The sequence below is a fragment of the Solenopsis invicta genome, chromosome 3 (assembly GCF_016802725.1).
Source record: "Solenopsis invicta isolate M01_SB chromosome 3, UNIL_Sinv_3.0, whole genome shotgun sequence".
NCBI lineage: Eukaryota > Metazoa > Arthropoda > Insecta > Hymenoptera > Formicidae > Solenopsis > Solenopsis invicta.
The window spans coordinates 27197881-27219809 of NC_052666.1; the positions used below are offsets into that span (position 1 = coordinate 27197881).

General features: G+C 46.3%; 1 protein-coding gene across 3 annotated transcripts in view; it reads left to right on the top strand.

Moving 5' to 3' along the window:
* Positions 1–21929, top strand: part of LOC105207872 (GATA-binding factor C) — an 86650-nt gene that overhangs the window by 24339 nt on the left and 40382 nt on the right. For all 3 annotated transcript variants that reach the window (XM_039446435.1, XM_039446437.1, XM_039446436.1), the window contains exon 4: positions 4641–4786. In XM_039446435.1, the coding sequence (XP_039302369.1) occupies positions 4641–4786 (146 nt within the window). The remainder of the gene's footprint in view (positions 1–4640; positions 4787–21929) is intronic.

Below are 21929 nucleotides of genomic sequence, written 5' to 3' on the forward strand. Positions count from 1 at the left end.
CGTTTCTCTCGTTTTTTGGACGAGCTGTGTCACAATAGAAAGAAGGCGAAAGAGAGGGAGGCACTGATTGTGGTTTTTTGTATTTTGCCTCACTGATGTGTTTTTTGCGTGGCACCCACTCGAGAGAGCGAGCGCGAAGCACCACACCCGATTTACGAGATGACACACGATATATGTATCCCTATCTATATAAATACGCATACTTCCCCTCTCACACACCTACACATACATACACACACACACACACATACATTGTACACACTCACACGGACACGACACACACATACATTGTACACACTCACACGGACACGAAAGTACACGCGCAAAGACAAAATATGTGAAGAAGCACAGGTTTTTTTTCGATGTGGTGTGGCTAGCGCTGCATTTTTGTTTTTGTCACGGCAAAGCTCCCTCTCAAAGAGTCCACGGACCATTTTTCGGTGGCGTACCCTCGGCAAATATATATATATATATTTTTTTTTTTTTTCTCTCGTCTTGCAAACACGCGCGACTGAGTCGCATTCGTCGCGGATTCGCGGACAATTACAGACCACAATTATCACTTGTAAAGTACGATTGAGTAAAGCCGACGAAAGTGTGCAAAGAGCGATCTCGACGAACTTTTTGGGAAATCGTGCGTTCTCTCGGTAGCGTCCGCAATGTTGTGCCGTCGTCGAGGTGGATAGAGTCGAGAGGGAAGGAGGAAAGGAGAAGAGGGAAACGAGAAACGGTTGAAAAATGCCGGATACGCTGATTGCGGTAATAACAGCTGGTCGCGCTCTCCAGCGCGGCTCGGCGGCGGCGGCGGCGGCGGTGGCGTGGTAAAAATCCCAATTCCGGGAACAATGGCCCCCGGCTTCGCGCCATGGAAGCCCGCTAATTGAATCGACTTACGACACACACCAGCTAGCTAGCCGCGCGCGGAACCTCCCGATGACGAAGAAGAAGAGAGGCCAGACGCAGAGAGAGCAGCGACGCAGCGACAGCGGCACCCGCGGCACCGCGGGCGATTCATTTAGCGACGTCTACCGTCGCGATCGCGCTGAGAAAATCGCCTGCGAGAAGGCCACGAAAAATGGCTCCCGTTAACGAGGAGCGCCAGCCGAGGTGACGCTTGAGAGGTGTCGATTGAGCAATACCTCGCGGCACGAAAAGCGGATAGGCGGCAGACACGAGATTGGCAAATATCCTTCGCGCGCGACGGGGAAGGAGGTGAGAGAATGAGGTGGAACGAGAAACGCGATGGATACCCAGAGATTCCCTCTCCGTATAGATGTGAGAAACGAGGGAACGACTTCGATCGCTCGGAGGAGTATATAATATATAATTAATACGGTAAACGAATAGGCAGAAAGCAGCGAATGACGCATCGATATAATAATAAATCGCGCGGATACGTTCCGCGGGTTCTGCGAAGGCACGTGACTAATAATAACAACACATTATATAGATAAATGAACAACTTGTCAAAATGTCATACGTTGATATATTAATATGAGCCGAGGGCGAACATTTTCATTCGGTTTTAAATTTTCATGACAAAATGCAACGTAGCAACGCTTTATTATATCGATAAATAAATTAGAAGCCGTTAGCATATTCACGCTCGTATCTAAAGAATTAATGAAACGCCGATGACCGAGAAGAAGTCATATCGCACACAATCGGAAAGTCATCGAGAGACTCTGCGGAAAGTCCTGTTAGGTTCGAAAGGATCGCGCAATTATAGCGGCGAGTAAGAGAAGGACAATAAGAGGAAGAGAGAGAGAGAGAGACCCGTGGGCTAGCGCAAAATTTGTGACGCAACGCCGAGTTTCTTTCGTACTGAATCATAACTCGACCGTTGATGGCAGAAGTGGCACGGGACAAGCGCCGGCTTCCTTCCTCCACTTCGCCGATTTCCTTCGCGCGCCAACGACCACCGGTGCTCTAGGGCTCTTCTAAATAGCCCTCGCTCGTTTGTTTCCGTATCAACAATAGATACCTGTCGCGGTGAACGTTTACATGGAAATTTTCCGAACTTTTTTTATCGATACGAGCCACCTGATGCAATAAAAAAAAACCAAGAAAAATACAATTATCAATTTCGGACACGTAAAAATAGGGAACAATTTCAAATTTTCTAGAGAATATTTCGCCGTGTTACCGATGTACAGTTCTATCAAGCATTTCGTGTTGTAATCCGGAAAGCTTCGAGAAAGTTGAAACGGAAGCGGAGGTCTAACGAGCGCTTCGTTGCATGCCTGGCATTAAGGTCGGAGGTGATGTCGAAAGTGGGAGCGATACCAATCCCTCTGGGGTGAAACCGGCCATTTTAGCGTCACCTTCTGACACGAGGACTATATTTCGAGTACGACGCAAACGAGCGTCACCTCCGCCACGTTTCGTGGCTGATACCCATCGTCTGCGTCGGTGTCAGAAACTGTCCGCCCGGTTCCATCGTTACGAGCCGATCGATAACCAGAGAAGCATCGCATCGGTGCAAAGAAATACGCGCAGCTGGAAATTATAATACAATAAATTCCGACCGTTCCGTTATCAACGAAACAGTGAAATAAATCGCCCAAAGGTCATTTCACAAACAAAAGGATGAGAACGCTGCCTCCGAATAAAGTGTGGATGTCAATTAGAAAATAATACAGTACCAAAGGAGAAAAGATCATTGCCCTTAATCGGCAATCATCGAGGCGTCGGCGAAATCAAATCGGGAAGCGGCGAGGGGATCGAGATTGATCACATTTATCCCGCTCTGTTATTGTCGGCTCGAGAGAGCAGGGACTCGGGGAGTAATCGGCGATCGACGACGGTAGTCGTGGGTGCGCTCGTTATCACCCCTGAATCTGCGGGTTGCCAAGACCCAAATCGAATTAAAATGCCGCGGAGGAGTGACTCGGGCGGTTCCTTTCAGTCAGTCCCCGAGATCGATCCGGGCACCGGGAAACGACAATTAGACGAGCATGAAGGAGCTTGAATATAGCATCTTTCACGCTAGGATCTGGGATCTCGTCCGTGTTCGATGCTTCGCGCTCCACGAAGAAGCGTCTCACACGCGTGTACGATAAGCACTGACGAAGAGACTGACGTTCGACTGCTCGGTTACAGATTCATCTACATGATGGGCTCGCAAACGAGCCGCTCGCGTGTCGACAATTACATGCGACCTACGTTACGTGTGCTAGAATTATTCCGCCGCCGTCAAATTTCGCGTTAAATTGAGGTCGAGTCATTAATCAGCGACGCGCGTTCAATCGATATCGCCATCATCGGCACGACATCTTTTCGGAATTAATGTGATTTTCAATTGTACCGTATTCTTTATGAGGACCAAATATGTCTCGCAAGATGAATTACACTACAAACTTTTTTAAGCAGTAATAATCAAAACGCACACGAGCAGTAGACGCCGAACGACAAAATTCACCCGATCGCAAGGTAGTCAGAGGGTGATCTTTACGAGCATCGTTAAGATCGTTCAACAGCCACTGAACGGAACCTTTACCTCGAATCACGCTCAATCGTATGATCGCGTAACAATCGAACAATTCGGTCTCTCGTGCGTCAACGAGGGACCCGACGACGCAATTTAATAGCAATCATTTTCAGTAGCTGCCGATAAACTCGGCTATATCTTCGCGGAGGACGCAGCTCGGAGGACGATTCGTTGAAACGCGCATTTCGGGAGAAGTGATCCAAATCTCCAACCATCCTTTCTTCTCTCCCGTCCAAATTGAGTCGCGCGTTGCGAAAGATTCAAATTTATTTTCCGTCGTTGATTCCACAGGAAATTGCGCTCTCTACGACTTGTGTTGATTAACGTCGATCTTTAGTCGAATTTGGAAAATAACAATTAGAAAATAAACTTGGCAATCTTTGAGCAACCCCGTTCCTCGTGTCATCTGGTCGTAGACCGGGAGAAACGAACGAACGAACAATCGCGAGCGTGCCCCGTCCTTCTTCCTCCCGTGCCCGCTTCTTTCTCTCGCAGTGTCCTTGGGACTAACCAACCGCACTAAAAGTAAGTTCGATCCGTGAATCCTATAAACGCCCATGGTCTTAAAGAGACTCTGCTTTTGCTCTGGTAATCGCTTGATATTGGTATGTCTGCAACTCTGCATGCGAATTCTTTCTCACGAGTCACCTGACTGTTCGCAAATCTCTCTGTAAACGCACGTTGATTCACCGAAGTCAAATCATAGGCATTACGAACGTTAAACTAATGTTGCTTCATCGCGTGATGCGTTCATGTTATGCATAATGCATTTATTCTACATTCTACAATCTTGAAGGGCCATGCTAAGTTGAAAAGAAAATGTCATTCCGCGAGATTATGACAATAATATAAATAAATAGAAAAGTCTACCGACACGCTAGAGTGGCATTTTCGCGTTAAGATTCTCATAAGTATACGCGATGGCTTATATACGAGAGATTATAAGAAAACGACGAGTGCCCCTTCGCGCGATCAACGTGCTTCCGTGTTCGCGTGGGAAACGTTAGCCTCTCGAGAAGAGAAGCCCGAGCAGTTCCCACTTTGACAAATTCGATCTCGCGTTTCGCACGCGAACACGAGCGAGTAGTAATATTGTGCTGCGCGATACGAACTGCTCCGAATTAACATGATTTTTGTTCCGTCGGGATAGAGGGTCGCGAGTGCGTGAATTGCGGCGCCACGTCGACACCCCTTTGGAGACGAGACGGCACTGGCCACTACCTCTGCAACGCTTGCGGGCTTTATTACAAGATGAACGGTCAGAATCGACCCCTCATCAAGCCGAAACGACGCCTGGTAAGTACCTAAGCTGCGCTAGTTCCTTGACGAGCGAGATACGAGCAACCGTACAATTAACCGTCAAGCTCGATTAATCTCGCCGATAAAATCCCAGTTTATTGGCATGCGGAATATTTATAGTAGTAATGGGAAGCGGGTGGGGGACTATGTCATTCCCTATTTGTCGAAACAATTAATCAGACAACCTAAAGATAAAAATAAGTAGAAGGCAATTTTACTTTTGTTTTTTACGTTCAAGATCGGTTGTTTCTAATTAATAGGCAGTTAATAGGCACTATGTAAATTCACATTCAATTTATACAGTATGTATAAATTCACATCTGTTTTATTAAAACTGTATTAAGTAGAAAATTATGTAGAATTAAGTAGAAAGAATTATGAAAAATGGCGTGGAAGTGCATAATATTTTCCGTGATAAATTCTATATACATATTGATTCAACTTTATATATTGATATCTCAATCTCGAAAAAAAAGATCTTACGTTTGTCTACACCTTATTCGTAAAAGTGCGTCCTTGATCGCTTCCTTTCTCGTGCAAGCGAGACACACATACTTAATTAGCACGTACGTATAGCGGAGAGAAACGAAGCTATGCGTTTCTCGCGGTGTGTAGATATAGTAATCAGAATGCAAGATAAAACAAGGCCAAGTTAATTTCCTGTACCCGCTGATTAATATACGCTCCGCTCCTCTCCACTGTGATTAGCAGCTCCGTATCGCAACGCGCCCGGTGATGGTGGGTCGAATGATTTTCGTATACGGAGGAATCGCCGCTACCGTGTAGCGGGAAGAGCGCGCCTCGCATTATCCTCCGTTAACGAGAACATCTAGAAACACCTTAGTCACGTCGGAAGCGCGAGACCTCGCGATCTAATCAATTTCAAATTGATCGTATCGAACGGAAACGATGCGACGCCCGAATTAATTTCTCGTTTTAGGCGAGCCGTGCAATTTTCACGAGGAGGGCCAAATCGAGTCCTGGACACGCCGTGAGATAGGAACCTTTCAAGTCCGAACTAAATAGCACGTTTTAAAAATTACTTATACACCGGAGAAGAATTTCGAAGAATAATAATAAATTATTTAAAAAAAAACAGTTAACGACCAATTGCTCGTATAGATATTTATTAATATTCGTTATATTTATTACTATTTTTTTTTTTTTTATCAAATTAGATGCATAGTTTTCACGAGCATATTTTCAATCGTGGCGCCTTATAGACAGCGGCGAGTATTCTGTACGTATCAGGTTGCCGCCGCGTTCGATCGATATCACGAACGGTAGCCGGAGGTTTCGTGCGATCGGCTCGTAGAATTCGTGTGAACTCGATCTATTTTTGGCGACTCGGCTAGCACCTATGTAGATGGAGCAGCCTCGTCCGAAGTACCGATGCGGAAACTCGATACCACCGGCTCTGCTTCCTCCTCTTCCACCGTTCGGACTCTCCTCCCAATTGCGATTCGATCTGACTAAACACTCACGAAAATTCGCGGAATCGATCACGAAACGTCTGTTTTATGGTTTACACTTTCTGTCTCTCTAATCTCGTATTATCAAAATCAAACTCTCCCTTCTTTTGTCATGTACAGCACGAAAAGAACGGTTTTACTGAAGTATTTAAATATTTAGCCGGATACAGATCTGAAAATAATTTTATTGGACCATCAGAATAATTATGACGAATGTTCAAGCATGATGGGCAATGCTACAAAAAAAATGTTGACGTTCTACCAATCAGTTTGAGAGTCCAACATAATTATATTGATGGCCTAACAAAATTATTTTATTAAATTATTCGATATTTTAGCAAAACCATTCTTCCATTCCGTACTTTTCAAACAATCTAATGCTTTCAGTCGCGCTATTTTATTATAGATTTTACGATGATCATTTCTAAGTATTAACATAAATGTCCTTTCGACGGGTATGTCCTTAGAATATTGGCGGATCATGCGCGTGTCAATGTCGACTAAGCCATTGAAAGTACCACGGGCGGTTAAGTATGTAATCTCCGTAAAAAAATTATTATGCCAATTAGACGTCCAGATGCGCTTGCAGTAATGCACTTTCACGAGTGTGTTAACCCTTCGTTTCTCAGATCGCAAAGATTCGAGTCTCGCGGCGTTCGCCAAAGCGAAGCCTCGTGTCGTTGAGAGCAACGGCACGAGATGCAACGAGCGAGCCGGCGTGCATCCGATGCAGAAGCGCGCATTGGCGTTTCACTATCCCTCTCGTTATCGCACTTTCTCCCTGGTGCGCGATAGAGCAAGGCTGATGGATTCAAAAGTTTTTCACCGGCCGGCGTCGCCTCGCGAGTAATTATATGCCGGCCGCACGCCATGCGTTCGTTAATTGACGAAGTTTTACAAACAGCATCGCCGCCTCGCAACACCGTGTAATTTTCCGCGATTATTATTTTTCCTTTTTTCTTTTTGCTGCTCGCTCAACGCACCCGCGATCACTCTCTTTCGTGAAATGCTCGTTGCGATTTCGCTCGATCGAAACTTTGCGCGATTTTTCAGTTGGAGAGAAGTCTCTTTGAAAAATTTGTTTTTAGTTTAGCATACCATAATTTACATGTCCCATGTATATGCGATGTATTTCTACTATCGTTATTCGATCTTCCGCCGAGACGTTTAAGGAGGAGAAGGAAGGTCGAAATTTGTCGAAGACAAATCAATCTCATTAACGCGTCGGAGAGTGGGACATTTTTACATACGCTGCAAGTACACGCCCCGCCCGTTGTGTATAATTCACTTGCCGTCACCGTTTAAACAAAGGCAATCGTTTCGCGAGTTCGCCATGACGACCCGCACAAATATTCCGACGCGATGATGAACCGACACGCCCACCCATCACTCATCCGCGTGCACGCGCAACGGTGCGGTGTGCGTGCGTGACGTGCGCGCGTAAAAACGCGGCCGGTCGATAAAATATGTATCGATTTAAAGCAGTGGGCGTACGCACGTGCGTGCGTGCGACACTTTCGGCGTTTTCCGTAATTTTCCCCGTCGCGCGCGCGAGAGCTGCAGCCAGCCCTTTCTTCCCGGCTTACTTGTCCCTGTTTGCTTCCGGATTAAAAATTCATGCGGCCACTTGGCCGAAATTCATTCCCGATTGCCGGTTGTCCCGGCGAAATGACGGCCAATCGTTCGCGATCGATCGACCTCGTTCGCTAAACGATGCCGCATACAACGGTGGAACATTCAGCGTGAGGGAAAAACCGTTATGAAAATGTGACCCATTTATTATTCAAGGATTAGTACCTAGATATGAAAATGTTGTGGGGAATTATTTGATAGCTTCATTTACCACAAGCGAACCGACACAGAAAATTAGACTTTTGTGTCGGAAAATAGAATTTTTTTATCGAGAAATTAATTCTTTTATTTTTCATATAAGTGAAATGAGAAATCAAGTTTATTCCAAAAAAAAAAAAAAAAAATATGATTAGCGTCAGATCTAACATCTCACGTTCCGAATATTGACGCATTCCGGTTGAAAAACAGGGGGAACGCACGAAAAGGCACATGCCTTCGTCGCAATATGTTTTATTTTTAGCGTCGCGTCGAGTCGCGTCGGTCGGCCGGTTTTGAATCCAGTCACAGATGTGTCGCCGAAAAACGGAGCGCAGATACGATCTAGGAAACAAAAGGCGGCCACCAGGTATACGCACGCGGGTGTGCACGCGCGCGATCCACCACCCCATCTGTAATAAAGTCGTGGCATATATTGCCCACCGCTCGTGTCCTCTTCTTCCTTTGTACGTATTGAGCTACACGGAAATTCCGCACACGCATACTCACGCACGTATGCACGCACGCACACGCGTGCGCCGTGAACTCCTGCGACGGTGAGGTTTCGATCAGGCAGATAGCAAGGGTTGCAACCCCCTCCCTCCCGTTGCGACCGACGTCCGCCATGTTTGATCCTTCAGGAAGATAAAACGCTGGCTCGAACAGCTGGGAAATTTTCGTTTCTTTTTTTTTTTTAACCTCTTTCTCTCCCCTTGATTCTCTCTCTCTCTCTCTCTTTCTCTACCCCGCCCGTTCTTTCTCGTTGTTGCTCTCCGTTTATGTTAAGGGTGACTACCTACCTATATCTTCGCGTACATGCGCGGGGTGGAACATTGCGCTCATGTCGACGATATGGCGTCGACCTACCGTTTCGTGAAAGAACGCGTGGAATATGGTAAAATAGTTTAATGCGATTTTGAGCAATAATTTATATTATTTTTAGGATATTTTTTACGAGCGCGTAATTAATGAAATTTCTCGATCATGGGCATCAATGATAATGACATCTAGCTCATTTAGAAACGCTTTTAAGAACAAAAAAAAAACCGAAGCGGAAGAGGAAATTAAGTTTGCAAGATGCGCACATAAATAAATGCATGTGAGCATTTTATATATCTTTATTCTATCTATCATTTGCCTATTCTTTATTTGTGCTAATTAATGTTTTTTTTATGAGCAACGTGCATTGTGCATTGTTTCAACACTTTCTTCGTATAATTGTTGATAATACGTACTCTTGTGCAACCTTAAGACGCGCTATATGCTCAAGAGTAGAGAATGCAGCGTTTTTACCTTCTTAGTAAAATCAATGTCCTATAAAGATCAGTGTTAGCAGCATATTAAATTGCTATTTAACAGCTTTTAACTTCAAACTATAAGAAATCGTTTAAGGCTATTTTTATGTTCAAACTCAGGTTCATGCAAAAGTTGTGTAACAAGAAACAAAAAGTGCATCGAGGGATCTTAATCTATATTAATTAAATGATATGTATAGACATGTACGTATAATATAATTAATGTGTTTAGGTAAATTTAATTAATATTTATATAACAGTAAAATTTGCGACATGCTTTTTACGCAACAGATATTTAATTTACTCAACTCAAACGTATAAAAACCGTTGTTTATCGTTATATTAATGTCTATACGTATAATTGTTTGTGTCTCCACGTGAGAAAGTAATGCGGAAGTCGCGGATTCGCTACCGGAATCGATTCTCGACGACATCACACCGAGAGAGATGATCTTTTAGTCGTAAGCCGCGAGCTCGTAGTCGCAGGGGAAAAGAGGAAGACGTAGCGCGAAGGAGAGAGAATAACTCTCTGGCGCGGAGTCGCTCGTTAACGACTGTCCTACACGCTCCCCTGCTTCCCTTTTCTTCTCTCTCGTCCCGTGGCGATGCTTATCTGCGCCCATGCCCAGTCCGTGCCGTGCAACGCTCGTCGAATTACGGTCCTCCAGGCGTTCCTGGGCATACCAGCAGAAACTGCGCTGCCATTGCTGTAGCAGAAACAGCAGCCTCGCCGAGACCTGTTAAACTCTTGGCTGTGCGCTAAAGGCGCGCGATGCATTCGCGAGAATTGGAGACTTTGTTAGTAAGAAAAACGAAAAGTTGTTAATGAGAAAATCCAGAAATAACCGAGACTGCGATTAAATTTAAACGATCGAGTTTGTTCTGCAAGAAACTCGGGTCTTGCGCAGAGAGAGAGAGAGAGAGAGAGAGAGCGCTTCGAAAATTATCTCAAATATTACATGCGAACGTCAGAGAGTTGGGAAGACGTCAAAAAATTTTCCAGAAACCATTTTGTCCAAGTTCGAGGAGTGACGAAGCCGAGGAATGACCCCGAACTTCGCAGCGCGATTTTATCTTCTCTCCGATTCTTCAGGTAGCCAAGATGGCGCGCGCGCGCGACCGAGAGAGCGAAAGAGAGACGAAGATCGTTCTCGGGGTGCAAAGGGTTATCCCCATCGATCTCAACGCGGAAAATGAATAGTGTTGCTCTGTGTGCCAGAGTCGAAATTGTCCGGCGACTCGCGCTCGCTCATTGTGTTCCCGAAGCATTAAAGACTTTCGTATACGAATGAATGACTCCCGAACATGTATAGGAGAACAAGCTCCGGCCAATGACTCCAGCATTCGTTTACCGGGACTAGGATTTATTTTTCCACGCTGAAGCATCGGTTTAAATGGCACAATAATGGAGCGTGAATTTTTAATGGCTCTTGATGACTTGATAAAGTGTCGTTACGATCTTCCTGACTCGCTATAGCCGTCATAGAATATTTTTAGAGGCACTCTTTAAAATTCGGCACGCGTGTGTCACCTATGACCCATGGTGACGATCGACTATATTTGTATGAAAAAAAGAGGCAAAAAGTGCACGTGGCCTTTTCGCACTCGTCAAGTGCGCGCTCGCGATTCTCGCAAAAGCGCAAAGTAATCCGGGCAATGACTTGGAATACGTCTTGCCGGCGCGCGAACTCGATTATTCCGCCGCGTGAAAGTATAATTCGCGGCGGCGGGCGGCGGCAGCGGCGGCGGCGGTGACCAGCTCGTGTTTTTCGCATGCGCGCGCCGTGAAAATTTCCCTTCGCGCTCGCTTTTTATACAGACAGACACACGCTTGAGAGCGATGAAAATTTCCACATAATACACCGCGCGCGGCCCGGTAATTGCTCTCATGACTCGTCAACGTTACGGTTTAATTCATGCGCTATATACCGACAGTCGCTTTAAATAACTTTTAGATTTTTATTTTCGGTCTGGTACGTGCGGCAATTCTCCTCCGTTACTCTCGAACCTGTTTGAAATCATAGATCTTTTCTCAAATAAAATATCAGTTTAAACATCACTCGAAGAGGCTATTAATTTGATTTTATGAGACTTGATAGACCGATGGAAAAAAAAACTATTCTGGAATTTTATTTTAGAGATTATTCGTTAAATTACGAGACAGAAGGAAAGCGATTCACTTTCTCTCGCGAGTAAAACTGGAAAATCCTCAATGTTAGCGGAATCGTACACATCGACGAAAGTCCGTCGGTGGCGGATTTGCTTTTTTTTTCTTTTTTCGTCGCGGACGAGAGCAAGCGTCTCCGACTGTCTTATGGTGGTCTATGAGCCGCACTCGCTGCGCGGCTGGCGCGGCATGTCAGGGGCAGCAACGGCGACTGAATTATGTACCAGATGCAAATATGACCGATTGTTCGGTGCCGCTGGCGTCTTCCATCCATCTTTCAGCTTCCTTGAAAATTCCACTCATGAGATACAGAATTTGCATCTGTTCACACTTTGAATACGGCGCGCTGTCCTCTCGCAAGCGAGACCGGCGCTCCGTCTCCTCTTCTTTCTCTCTTTCCTTCCCCTTTTCCTCTCGTCTCGTCGCATCCCGTTTCCGCGCCTTTCCTCCTTCCTTTACCCCGCGCGACGGTCGCGAATCGATGTTCTCTTATGGCACCTCCAGAATCGATCGACGATCGAATCTCGATCAGCGATCAGAGGAGGACTGCACGGCCGTGGAACGATCCTCGCGAAACAATAGCACACGAATTCACGATTTCTCCGCGAACAAAAGAGCTCGTATCGTCCCGATCGATTGATTCGTTATTACATCGCACTTAACTATAAGATATAACTGTTACATGATGTAATATATGGCATATGTAGTAACGCGGTGTGATTGCGTCACGGTTGCTACACATATTTCAAGACCAAGAAATTATAAATTCATAAATACCTATTTGAGGCTCTTATGTCAACTTCTGCTAACGTAGATTAACTCGAATGTTGGCTTAACTGAACTCTTTCTCTTTCTAGTTTAAAGAATTAGAAAAAAATAAAGAATTAATTAAACCGGCGTTCAAGTTAATGGATATTAATTAGTAATAAACGGGCTGTTTATAATAATCTTGAAGTTAATTTCACTCTGCTATTAGATAGTCGGAACATATTGTTTTTTATTCTTAATAACATTAAATTTATTTATTAATTTAGTTCATGATAATCGATCGAATTAGGCAGGCCGAGCGTGCCTCATTTTGCGCCTCGTTTTCGAAAGGTTTTAGTATCCTCTTCGACGATGCACGCGCGTATAATTTTCGATAAAGAACGAGAACGAAAGAGCGAGAGATAGACTAGCCAATTAGATGGGCGTGTGCGCGCGCGGACCAAACGAAATAAATTCAGCAAAGAGGCGAGAGGGAAAAGGAGGGAGGGAGCGAGGTGTGAGAGAAGGGCGCGTAACGAATCGTCGTAACCTATTAACTTGTAAATTGCTTCCGACTGTGTTGCGGGCGAGAGAGGCGCGCGGCGCTCCACTCATAAATTCGCGAAATAAATCCCGGGGCTTGTCGCCTCGGCAAAACGAGACGCGTGACAAAATTATTGGATCCCGTTAGCATAACCGGAGCAGTAACCGAAGACCGATTAGATTCCGCGCCGATAACTCGTAAAAAACTGCGCGCCTTTCTGCACAGTCAAAGAAGACTGACGTCGCTCGTTGATGAGAGGTGGTCCTTGCAGGATTTTCTATTTAAACACGGAGACCCGAAACGGAGAGAGCGGACTGGGGACGAGAGACAAATCGAGAGACGACGGTCGGTCCGTGCACGCGAGATTATTTATTGCGCGTAGGTAGGTCTGAAAAATCGGACGGCTCGATGTCTCGATTTACAGACGGAGCGAATATAAGCGAATGACAATCCTGTCTATTCGCCCGGCGAGACACGATCGCACACTTGGATCATTATTGACGCGATAATTCAAGCCGGTTGTTTGCCCGACACCGTTATACTCCACGTGTGCAGCGCGTCTGTCTTTCGCTCCGTGGTACACGGCTACTTAAGATTCGGTATGCCGCGATTGGACGACCGGCCACGGCCGTCCGACAAGCCGATCGATCATCCGCTCCGGCCCAAAGAAACAATTGTTTCGTCGATAGAGTGCCGCGCGGCTCACTCTTCATACGCGTATATTTATAGCCTTTTAACTCTTTTTCCTCGTCCGCGAAGGACGAGTCCAGCGACGACTTCTCGCAGAAGGATCTAAAAGCAATGTAAAAGTAACGAATACGTAAAGTAACGTCTGGTTCAGCGATAGGAGGCTGTGTACTTGTAAATCATTCTCCGCCAGCGAAACGTTGAACAACTAAATAAATCTACGGAATAATTTGGGATTTCGATTGAACGGTGACTGCTTAGAGTTTACACCGAGAAAAGAATTTGTTACAAAATTGAAGCATTTAGTCCGATACGATCAACTAAACATTCGGTTGAGTCAACAATTACTAGTTGTACAAAAAAAGGATATAGTTCATTCACGTCAATTAAATCTTTTCACCAAGAATTAATTAAACGACTCAATATTTAATTGCACATATCGATAGCTAAATGTTTTAGTTTTTCAACCAATTTTTTTTTCTCAGCGTGAATAAATCCTTCGCTGAAACGTATTCGAGTCCTGGTGAATTATCAGAAAAATATCTTCTCGCGAACGTGTGACGCAACACTGACCGTCGGGAGCCGAGAAAGCGCGCAGAAATTTTTCTCGCGTGCACCCATCCGCCCGTCCCGAGAAAATGTTTCGTCGCTGCTAACGCGAAAACGAGTGTACCGCGCGGTACTGTTGAATCGGTGCTTTCCCTCCTTGTAAGAGCGTGAAATTGTTTCGCGTGCGCGCGTGCAAGAGGCGAGCGAGAACGGATGGATTAACGATTTAATCGCGCTCCGCGCGAAACGGTCTCCGCCGATATCGGTCCGCGTGAGTTATGCAGATCATTATTCAAATCGCGCCGGTCCGGCTGTTGTTACGAACTACACGCCGTTCGTCTAACGAAGCTCCAATCAATTCTACCTACTGCATGGCAAACGCATTGCGTCGCGTCGTCGGCGAAGGAAGGCGGCGAGGAGAGCGGTAAAATTCGCTGCGCTGCGGCACGCCGCAGGTGCGCACCGCTATCGCGTTACACGCTTATCAGTCGAGGGAAAAGACCCGCCACGCCGCGCCGCCGCCGTCGTCGCTGCTTGGACGTGGACAAAAAGTTTCCGGCGAAAACACGATTCCGGCCTGCCGATCTACAGCCGCAGGCAGAAATTCGCGCGGCGCGAAGAAATTGCGTAGAGAACGGATTAATTGTTGACTATTATTTGTCTGACGTCGGTATAGAGGTGGAAAACGGGACGCGGGCGTTACGATTCGCGATAGGTATTAAACCGTATCGATCGGCTGGTTACTATACCGAGGAGACTACCGGCCTATATAAACGTTAGCGACGCGACGCGCTCCTTTCGCTCCATCTCGTGGAAAAAGTGTCCTGTTTTCCCAAGTGCCCACACACAATTCCTAATCCTTTCCCATGCGACGACCCCTCTCGGAACGCCCTATATATCGACGGCGGTTTAAGGCATCGCTCGCCCTTTATGCCCCTTCCGCCGGCAGAAGGGGATCTTCCTCTCGTTGAGGCAGAGACGAGGATTCCTCGCTGGTTCCCCAGGGCAGCTGCGCACTCTATCATTGGTCGCGATCTCGATGTATCCCACCCGAGTCCGGGAAACGACCCCTCTAGCAATCAAGGACCAATCCCATCCCGCTCGTGTCCCGTTGCAGCAGGAGGGTAGTAGGAAACCCCCGCGGCCGCCGCCACCACTGCCGCCGCCGCCACCCTTCCTTCATTCTCGCGCACACTCCAGCTCAGACGAATTCCTCCCTTCGTCCGCCACCCCTTGCGAACGAACGAGAGAGAGAGAGAGAGAGAGAGAGAGAGAGACTGAGTCGCGAGTAAGAGCTGGTGGGAGATTTGACGGTGATTTAGGAAATGGTGGCGCATGCTGCGGGCATAGCTCGACGAAGAGATGAGGGGAGCAAGGAAGGGAGATGATTTATTTATATATTTTTGTTGAAGAAACTTAGTTAAAATCTCGGATCACGTAACTGAGAAGCGAATGAAAATGAATGAAGGGAAGGTGCTGAAAATTGAGATTGCAGATCAGGCATTTATTCGCTCTTAATTGGAACGATAAATGGAAATATAGATGAAATAAAGCGTGCGCGTGTACATTCGCGTGCTAGAGATTTAGATTATAACTGAATAAATGCGCCTTATTATTAATTTGCCCGGGTTCGATTTCGCAATTGTGGAAGCTATAATAGATGTGGGAACGGCATGAATATTGGTCGCGGCGTTCGAATTGAACTATATTGTTCCAGACAATGGCAACACCATGAATTCAAACGGTAATCGTGTCTGAAGATGCGCTGGTATTGTGCGAGTTAATCCAGTGGCATTACGACTAATACCTCTATCGGTAGTAGCACCCTAATCCCACCAGACACGATTGGGAGTAACGATTCCGATTCTTCCAAAAATTCAGACCATTCTCAGCCACTTTTATCTACCTTTTACGTCCCATCGAGTATCGATCTCCGGTTGGAATCGACAGTCGACTACGTCTGAGAATCGGGAGAAAAACGCCAATGGAAAAGGGTCGCGCGGGTCCAATCTTAAAAGAATCGTCCTGGAAGTCCATAAATCCTCCGCCGGGGCACGAGCACGATCGGAGGGAGGAGGCACAGGGAGTTTTGCAGAGAGAGAAAGAGAGAGAGAGAGAGAGAGGAGTAGGGCGATGGGGAAGAGGAGAGGAAACTGACCGGCCAACTTCGTCGTTCATCGAGGAGCTCGATTTGGCTCCGCGGGCACACACGAAAAACGCGCGACGGCGGCACTCTCGAATAAATCAAAGTGGCGTGAAAATCAATTGTAAGACACTCGCGCGCCTCGCGTGTAGTCGGCCCGTCAGCCACCCACCCCCTGCTCGCCGGATGCTTCTCCTCGCTCGGTACGTTATACCCAAACGAGCCGTCGTCCTTTGTGCTCCCTGATGTGCTCGCCTGCCTCTTTGTCCGCGGAGTGTGTACGTGTGCGGGCGCACGCGTGCGTACACGCGTGTGCACGCCGTAGCCGGAACGTCTGCGGCTTTCGCGCGAGGGGGCGGACGGGGTGGGCGAAGCGACGGTAAAGTCAATACGGACGTAGCGGCGCGCAAACGCCGGCTACCAGCCAATGCGAATGTCGCCCGCGGCGCATGGCGTCCACGGGAGAGAGCCGCCGTCACGGCGCTGATATCGTGCCCCATCTTGTGAACGAAGAAGGTGATAGAACCGTGCGAGTGTGCCTCCACGGGATTTCAGGAAACTTTGCGCGAAGAAACGCCCGTGAAGTTCTTAGGGGTAGGTCGAGGTGTTCGTTTCTTCGCCGTCTCGATCGAGCAACCGGATAGTATATAGCTCCGTATGGAATCCGCTACCGAGTACGCGAGCAGGAAGAAGGACTTGGACGAGATCAAGATGGCGAGCGGCGATCGAGGCGGATGTCCATCTCGCGACACGCTCCGAGTCGCCCTCCGTTTCGTCTCTCTCTCTCTCTCTCTCTGTCTCTCTTTTTCTCGTTCGCGGCCGATGAATTATTTATACCTTTCTGCGTTTTGTGCGACAAATTCCAAGAACGGAATGCCCGGGATCGCCGATAATTTATCATGCGTGTCGACTGTAAAATCGTTGGCGTACGCAACAAAGCTGCGTAGCTCGCGCGATTTATGGGTATATTTGATTCAAGGATCGTGCGTCCACGAGTTGCGCAATCCTCGAGTTTGACGAAATGGAATTATGCTCTAATGACGTCCACGATAAATCGAGACGAAATACAATTTCACAGGGAAACAATCGCTCATGTTATCATATTTCAGCGAAGGGGAACGCCACTTTTCCATCTTGCTGCTTAATAATATTCGTGTGAATTTTTTACGATTTCCAATTCATCCAAGCTCGACACTGTCGATTGTAATCAATAATCGACAAATAATTATTTGTCGATGTTGCAACGCAGTACTAAACTGAAGCTGGAATACGGTAATATCACAAAATAAATTGACAAGCGATTTAATAAGCATCTTAAAACGTTGTAAAGAATTTATTTCAAAAAATATTAATATACTTCTTTTTTTATTTCAATGTAACAGCGTTATACCTATTATGCACGGGGACGCGTGCATCGTGCATATCAGAATAACGCGAATCATTTGCATAGCTGCGCTACTTACAACGATCGTCGTGTGAAAAATTAAGGTTTGCGGAAAACGGGGCGCGTTGCAGCGGGGTACCACGCGTCGACCGACGGTTTCCCGCGCACCCTTTCACCCTTTAGTCGTGAAAACGGGGGTGCGGAGGGTGAGTGACAAGTAATGGCCGCCGCGAGCGTTATTTATTGTGCCGCTGCCGTGCACACGCGAGAGAGGCGTAGGCGTAGCGGCAATTTCCAGCGATAACCGAGCGAGCGTGAGCACGCCGCTCGTCCCCGCGATTATTCGCCGCGAGTGAATAAACGGCGCAGCCGTATAGAGAAACGGAGAGAGGGAGGATCTTCTCGGCAGTCGAACGTCGTGATTAAACGACCTATCGCTGCGCCTTCGCCTTAATCCTCTTCGCCTAGGAATCTGACGGACGGACGGGTGGGTTTGCGCGCCTGCCACGCACCTCGAGCATCGGCTTTACGATGGAAATTATTTAACGTGTCGCGAATTTATATCGATGTACGCGCGTGACTTCTAAACGCGCCCGAAATTCCTTTATCGGATCACGTATCTCGAGCGAGGCGGACTTACTCTCGGTGCGCTCTATCTTCACGCGCGCGCGCGCGCACTCGCGCGGACGGTTGCGGCAACCGGCGCGGCGTTATTTATTGCGGCCGTATAAACGCGAACGAAGGCGCAACGGCTATTCCGAGCGACAGTCATGGACTTCATCGCCAAGACACATTTACTGTTTCCATCATTAAGGCGTCTCTAAATGTCACGCTCGCGTAAAGAGCGCTTAAAAACTGCAACCGCTCGGCTCGGATGTGCGCACCTCGTTTATCTCGGGGGGGAAAAATCGCCTTTACGCTTCGATCCTCGTCGAAACGTCTTCTTCTAATCGACGCATCGGTATACATTTTTTTTACCGATTCCTGACGAGCGCCGTCGATCGCTCGATGTCTCGCGTAGATCGCGGACGTCATTGCCGGCGGCAAGCGCGTCGTTCAATAATTATACATTCGCGGAACGAGGAGACGCAACGGGAGGGAGGGAGGAAGAAACGAGCGCTGCTCTCAGCATTTACCATCCGCTCGAGAGCTGCGGCCAATATAATAGAGACAACATAATGGCGCTATAAATAAATAATAATGCCACGGTCTAAACGCGGTTGTAGGAAGACTTAGAAAGGCTCCCCTAGCTAGTTGTACTATAGGCTCGCCTCGTGCGTTTCTTACGCCGGCTGTGCGACACGCACGCTCCGTTAGCTCTGGCGTTAGCGAGAGGATGATCGCGAGGCGTTATCGGGCGAGAGAGCAGAAGGTGAGATAGAGAGGAAAGAGGAAAATCCGCCGTGAAAGATAAATGTCTTGCTCGCGCGCGCTTCGTTGATTAATTAAATCTCTGTATTAGCATAAGTGCGGCGCGATCGAGCGCGTGGCGAATGCGATTCCGCGGAATCGCGCATCACTGGGTCCCGCTTCTCGCAAGGTTGAATATCTCGGTCGAATATGTCTGTCGATGAGAATGCGAATTAATGTGGACACCGCCGCGACAGGATCTTTCTAATCCCCGATCTTTATTTTTCCGAGATGTTAAATATTGAAATAAAATTACATGGCGTTAAACAGACATTAATTTTCTGAAATAAAGAAATTTTTTATAGTTTCATCGAGAAAAATTCTCTCGTTATTTAATATTAATTTTTATGAGTAGAGAATGTCGAACAGAAAAAGTAACAATATCTTTAAATTAAGAATTAGAATTTTTTAATACTATTATTATCGCATTGTGTTCTTTATATGACTATATTTTAGGATTATTAAATTCTTTAAAGGAAATTAAATTACATACAAGCAAGATCATCATTATCCCATGTATAAGCAAGAATATAATTTTTTGCTAATATCTGAAATAATGATTATTAAATAGAATACGTATTAATTAGTATTAATTTGATAATAACGTTTGATACTGTTGTTTATGTGATCAGACAGAAATCCAACATTTTGAAACGGTAGAGAACTTTTTCGCTCAAGGAAGAAACACGGCATACTAATGAAAACGAGTTTTCCTTAACTGTGCGTGCGGTAACGACAATAAATGCGGAAGGTAGATCGAACAGAGATTCATATTAACGGAAAAAAAATGTCCGACCTTCCCCCGCGATCGAGGACTCCCACGAATCGCGATAAAACAGATCGTCATGCACGGCATTAAGTGGCAGCCGTTGAATAATCACCGTCGCTAATCGCGCTGATCGTTGACCGAGCAGATAAGAGCTCCGTGTGCTCGAGGAGAAAAATCCGTTTGATGAATGGCCGACGCGTTGAAACACGTTGCTGGCATCTGCCACATCGTGTCTCCTGACAGATCTTGACCCAACATTATCAGGATGAACAAGGGAAAGATATTTTAATCGCTTATTAGTGTAATTTTCTTTTTATGGAAATGAGGACGCAGTAAGAGATAATACAATTATTTCATATTACCTCTATCTCGTAATACGTTGTAACACTTTATTGTAATTACAGATTACTGTAATTAAAATGGAGAAAACAAATTGTATTTCATGCGATGAGCATGAAGCGCTCATTGATACATGGAGTCATAGAAACCACGCGGATAGGGCTAAAAATAATTGTCGTTTTTATTGCCTCTTCATCACTATCACATCTTTATTATAATTTAAAATCACGCGAGTGTTGTAGCTCCGCGATTCCGATTAACATAAATACAAGAAACGCATTTTATAAATTAATCGGCAAAAGAAATGGAGAATTATGAAAACGATTGCAAACGAGGACAATCGCGGATTCAACATTAAAATCCAAATTATTCAGAATAAAAGAAATAATTTTTCATTTTCTTTGATAAACCTTATGATTAAAATTATTTGGTATTTAATTGAAGACTAACAATCACGATATGACAATAATTAGCAATCAATGTATGTGAAGATTGTAAAAAAAATATCAGGGCAATATACTCGAAATCTGTGTCGAAAATAAATGTGCACACGGACGTCGCTGGTGTAATTTATTCGACGCTCGGGTGATAAATCGCGTATTAACGCGAATCACGAGGTCTCTTTTCCCGACGGCTTGGATCGTGGCAGCGTGGCTCGCCATTAGCTCAAAACGTTACGGCATTAAACGCCCTCGCCAGCTCGGGCCGGCACGGCGGCGGCGGCGGCGACGGCGACGGCGGCGGCCAGTGCATTACACTATCATTGATATCGGTATCAAAGTAGCAAGGCTGGCCACCTTGCCCCAATAAGCCGAACAGGATATTCAATCCTGCCCTGTGCGCGCGTGTGCGTGCGCGCGCGCGCGTATGCGTATGCGTCGTGCATTGTCTGACGTACGCGCGCAGAACAGTTGCACAATCTTCCTACCCACACAAATGGACGCCGCACCGCGTCGTATATTAACAATCACGCCGATTTTGTGCACGTACACCCGCTCACAGGTTCTACGCGATAGCTTTTGCAACTGAAATTGGACATCGTCGTGGGATTAATTATCGGTGATAATTTCGTGTATCGATTCGAATCCGAGAGCTGTGATTGACAAGCTAGATAACGCAAGGATGGAGAGAAAGAGAGAGGCTGTTAAAATAAAATCAATATACATTATGCATAGTAAAATTAACATCACATTTAGTACGTATCGCGTTAAAAAAAAAGTTCCCCGAATCTAATTGTTTTCACATCATAAATGCGAACAATTTTCTTATCGGAGTAGAAAGTTTATTGCAAGTTTGAATTTCTTCGCTGAAGAAAGAGGGGAATAGATCTTGCTTTCTTCTAGCTAGCGAAATATGAAGGCGTTGTTCAGCTTTCTCGGAAAAATAAGCATACGGAGATAAGAGAGTACCGGTGGACGCATCGCTCGATCGTAAATTTTTCAATGTGCGATCTCGCTCGAGCGTGTAGAGCGAGCCTCGCGCTAACGGCCGATACGTGTATTCACGCATGAGACGATGGCAGGAGGGTGTGTGCGCGCTTGCGTGCGTGCGTGTGTGCGCGTGTATGCTGCGTGCGTACACGCGGGCGACAGTCGTGATGGCGGGAGCAGCGTTGTAAAACGATTTAAATGCCACACGACCCGGTGGTGTTACACACCTGGATACTACTACTCGACTTGTCTAATATCTAAGTATGTCTCGTACGCAGCACGAGCAGCGACTGCGGTGGATACAGAAAGAGAAAGCGAGAAAGAGCGAAAGAGAGAGAGAGAGAGAGAAGAGAGAAGAGAGAGAATGCCAGGAGCAA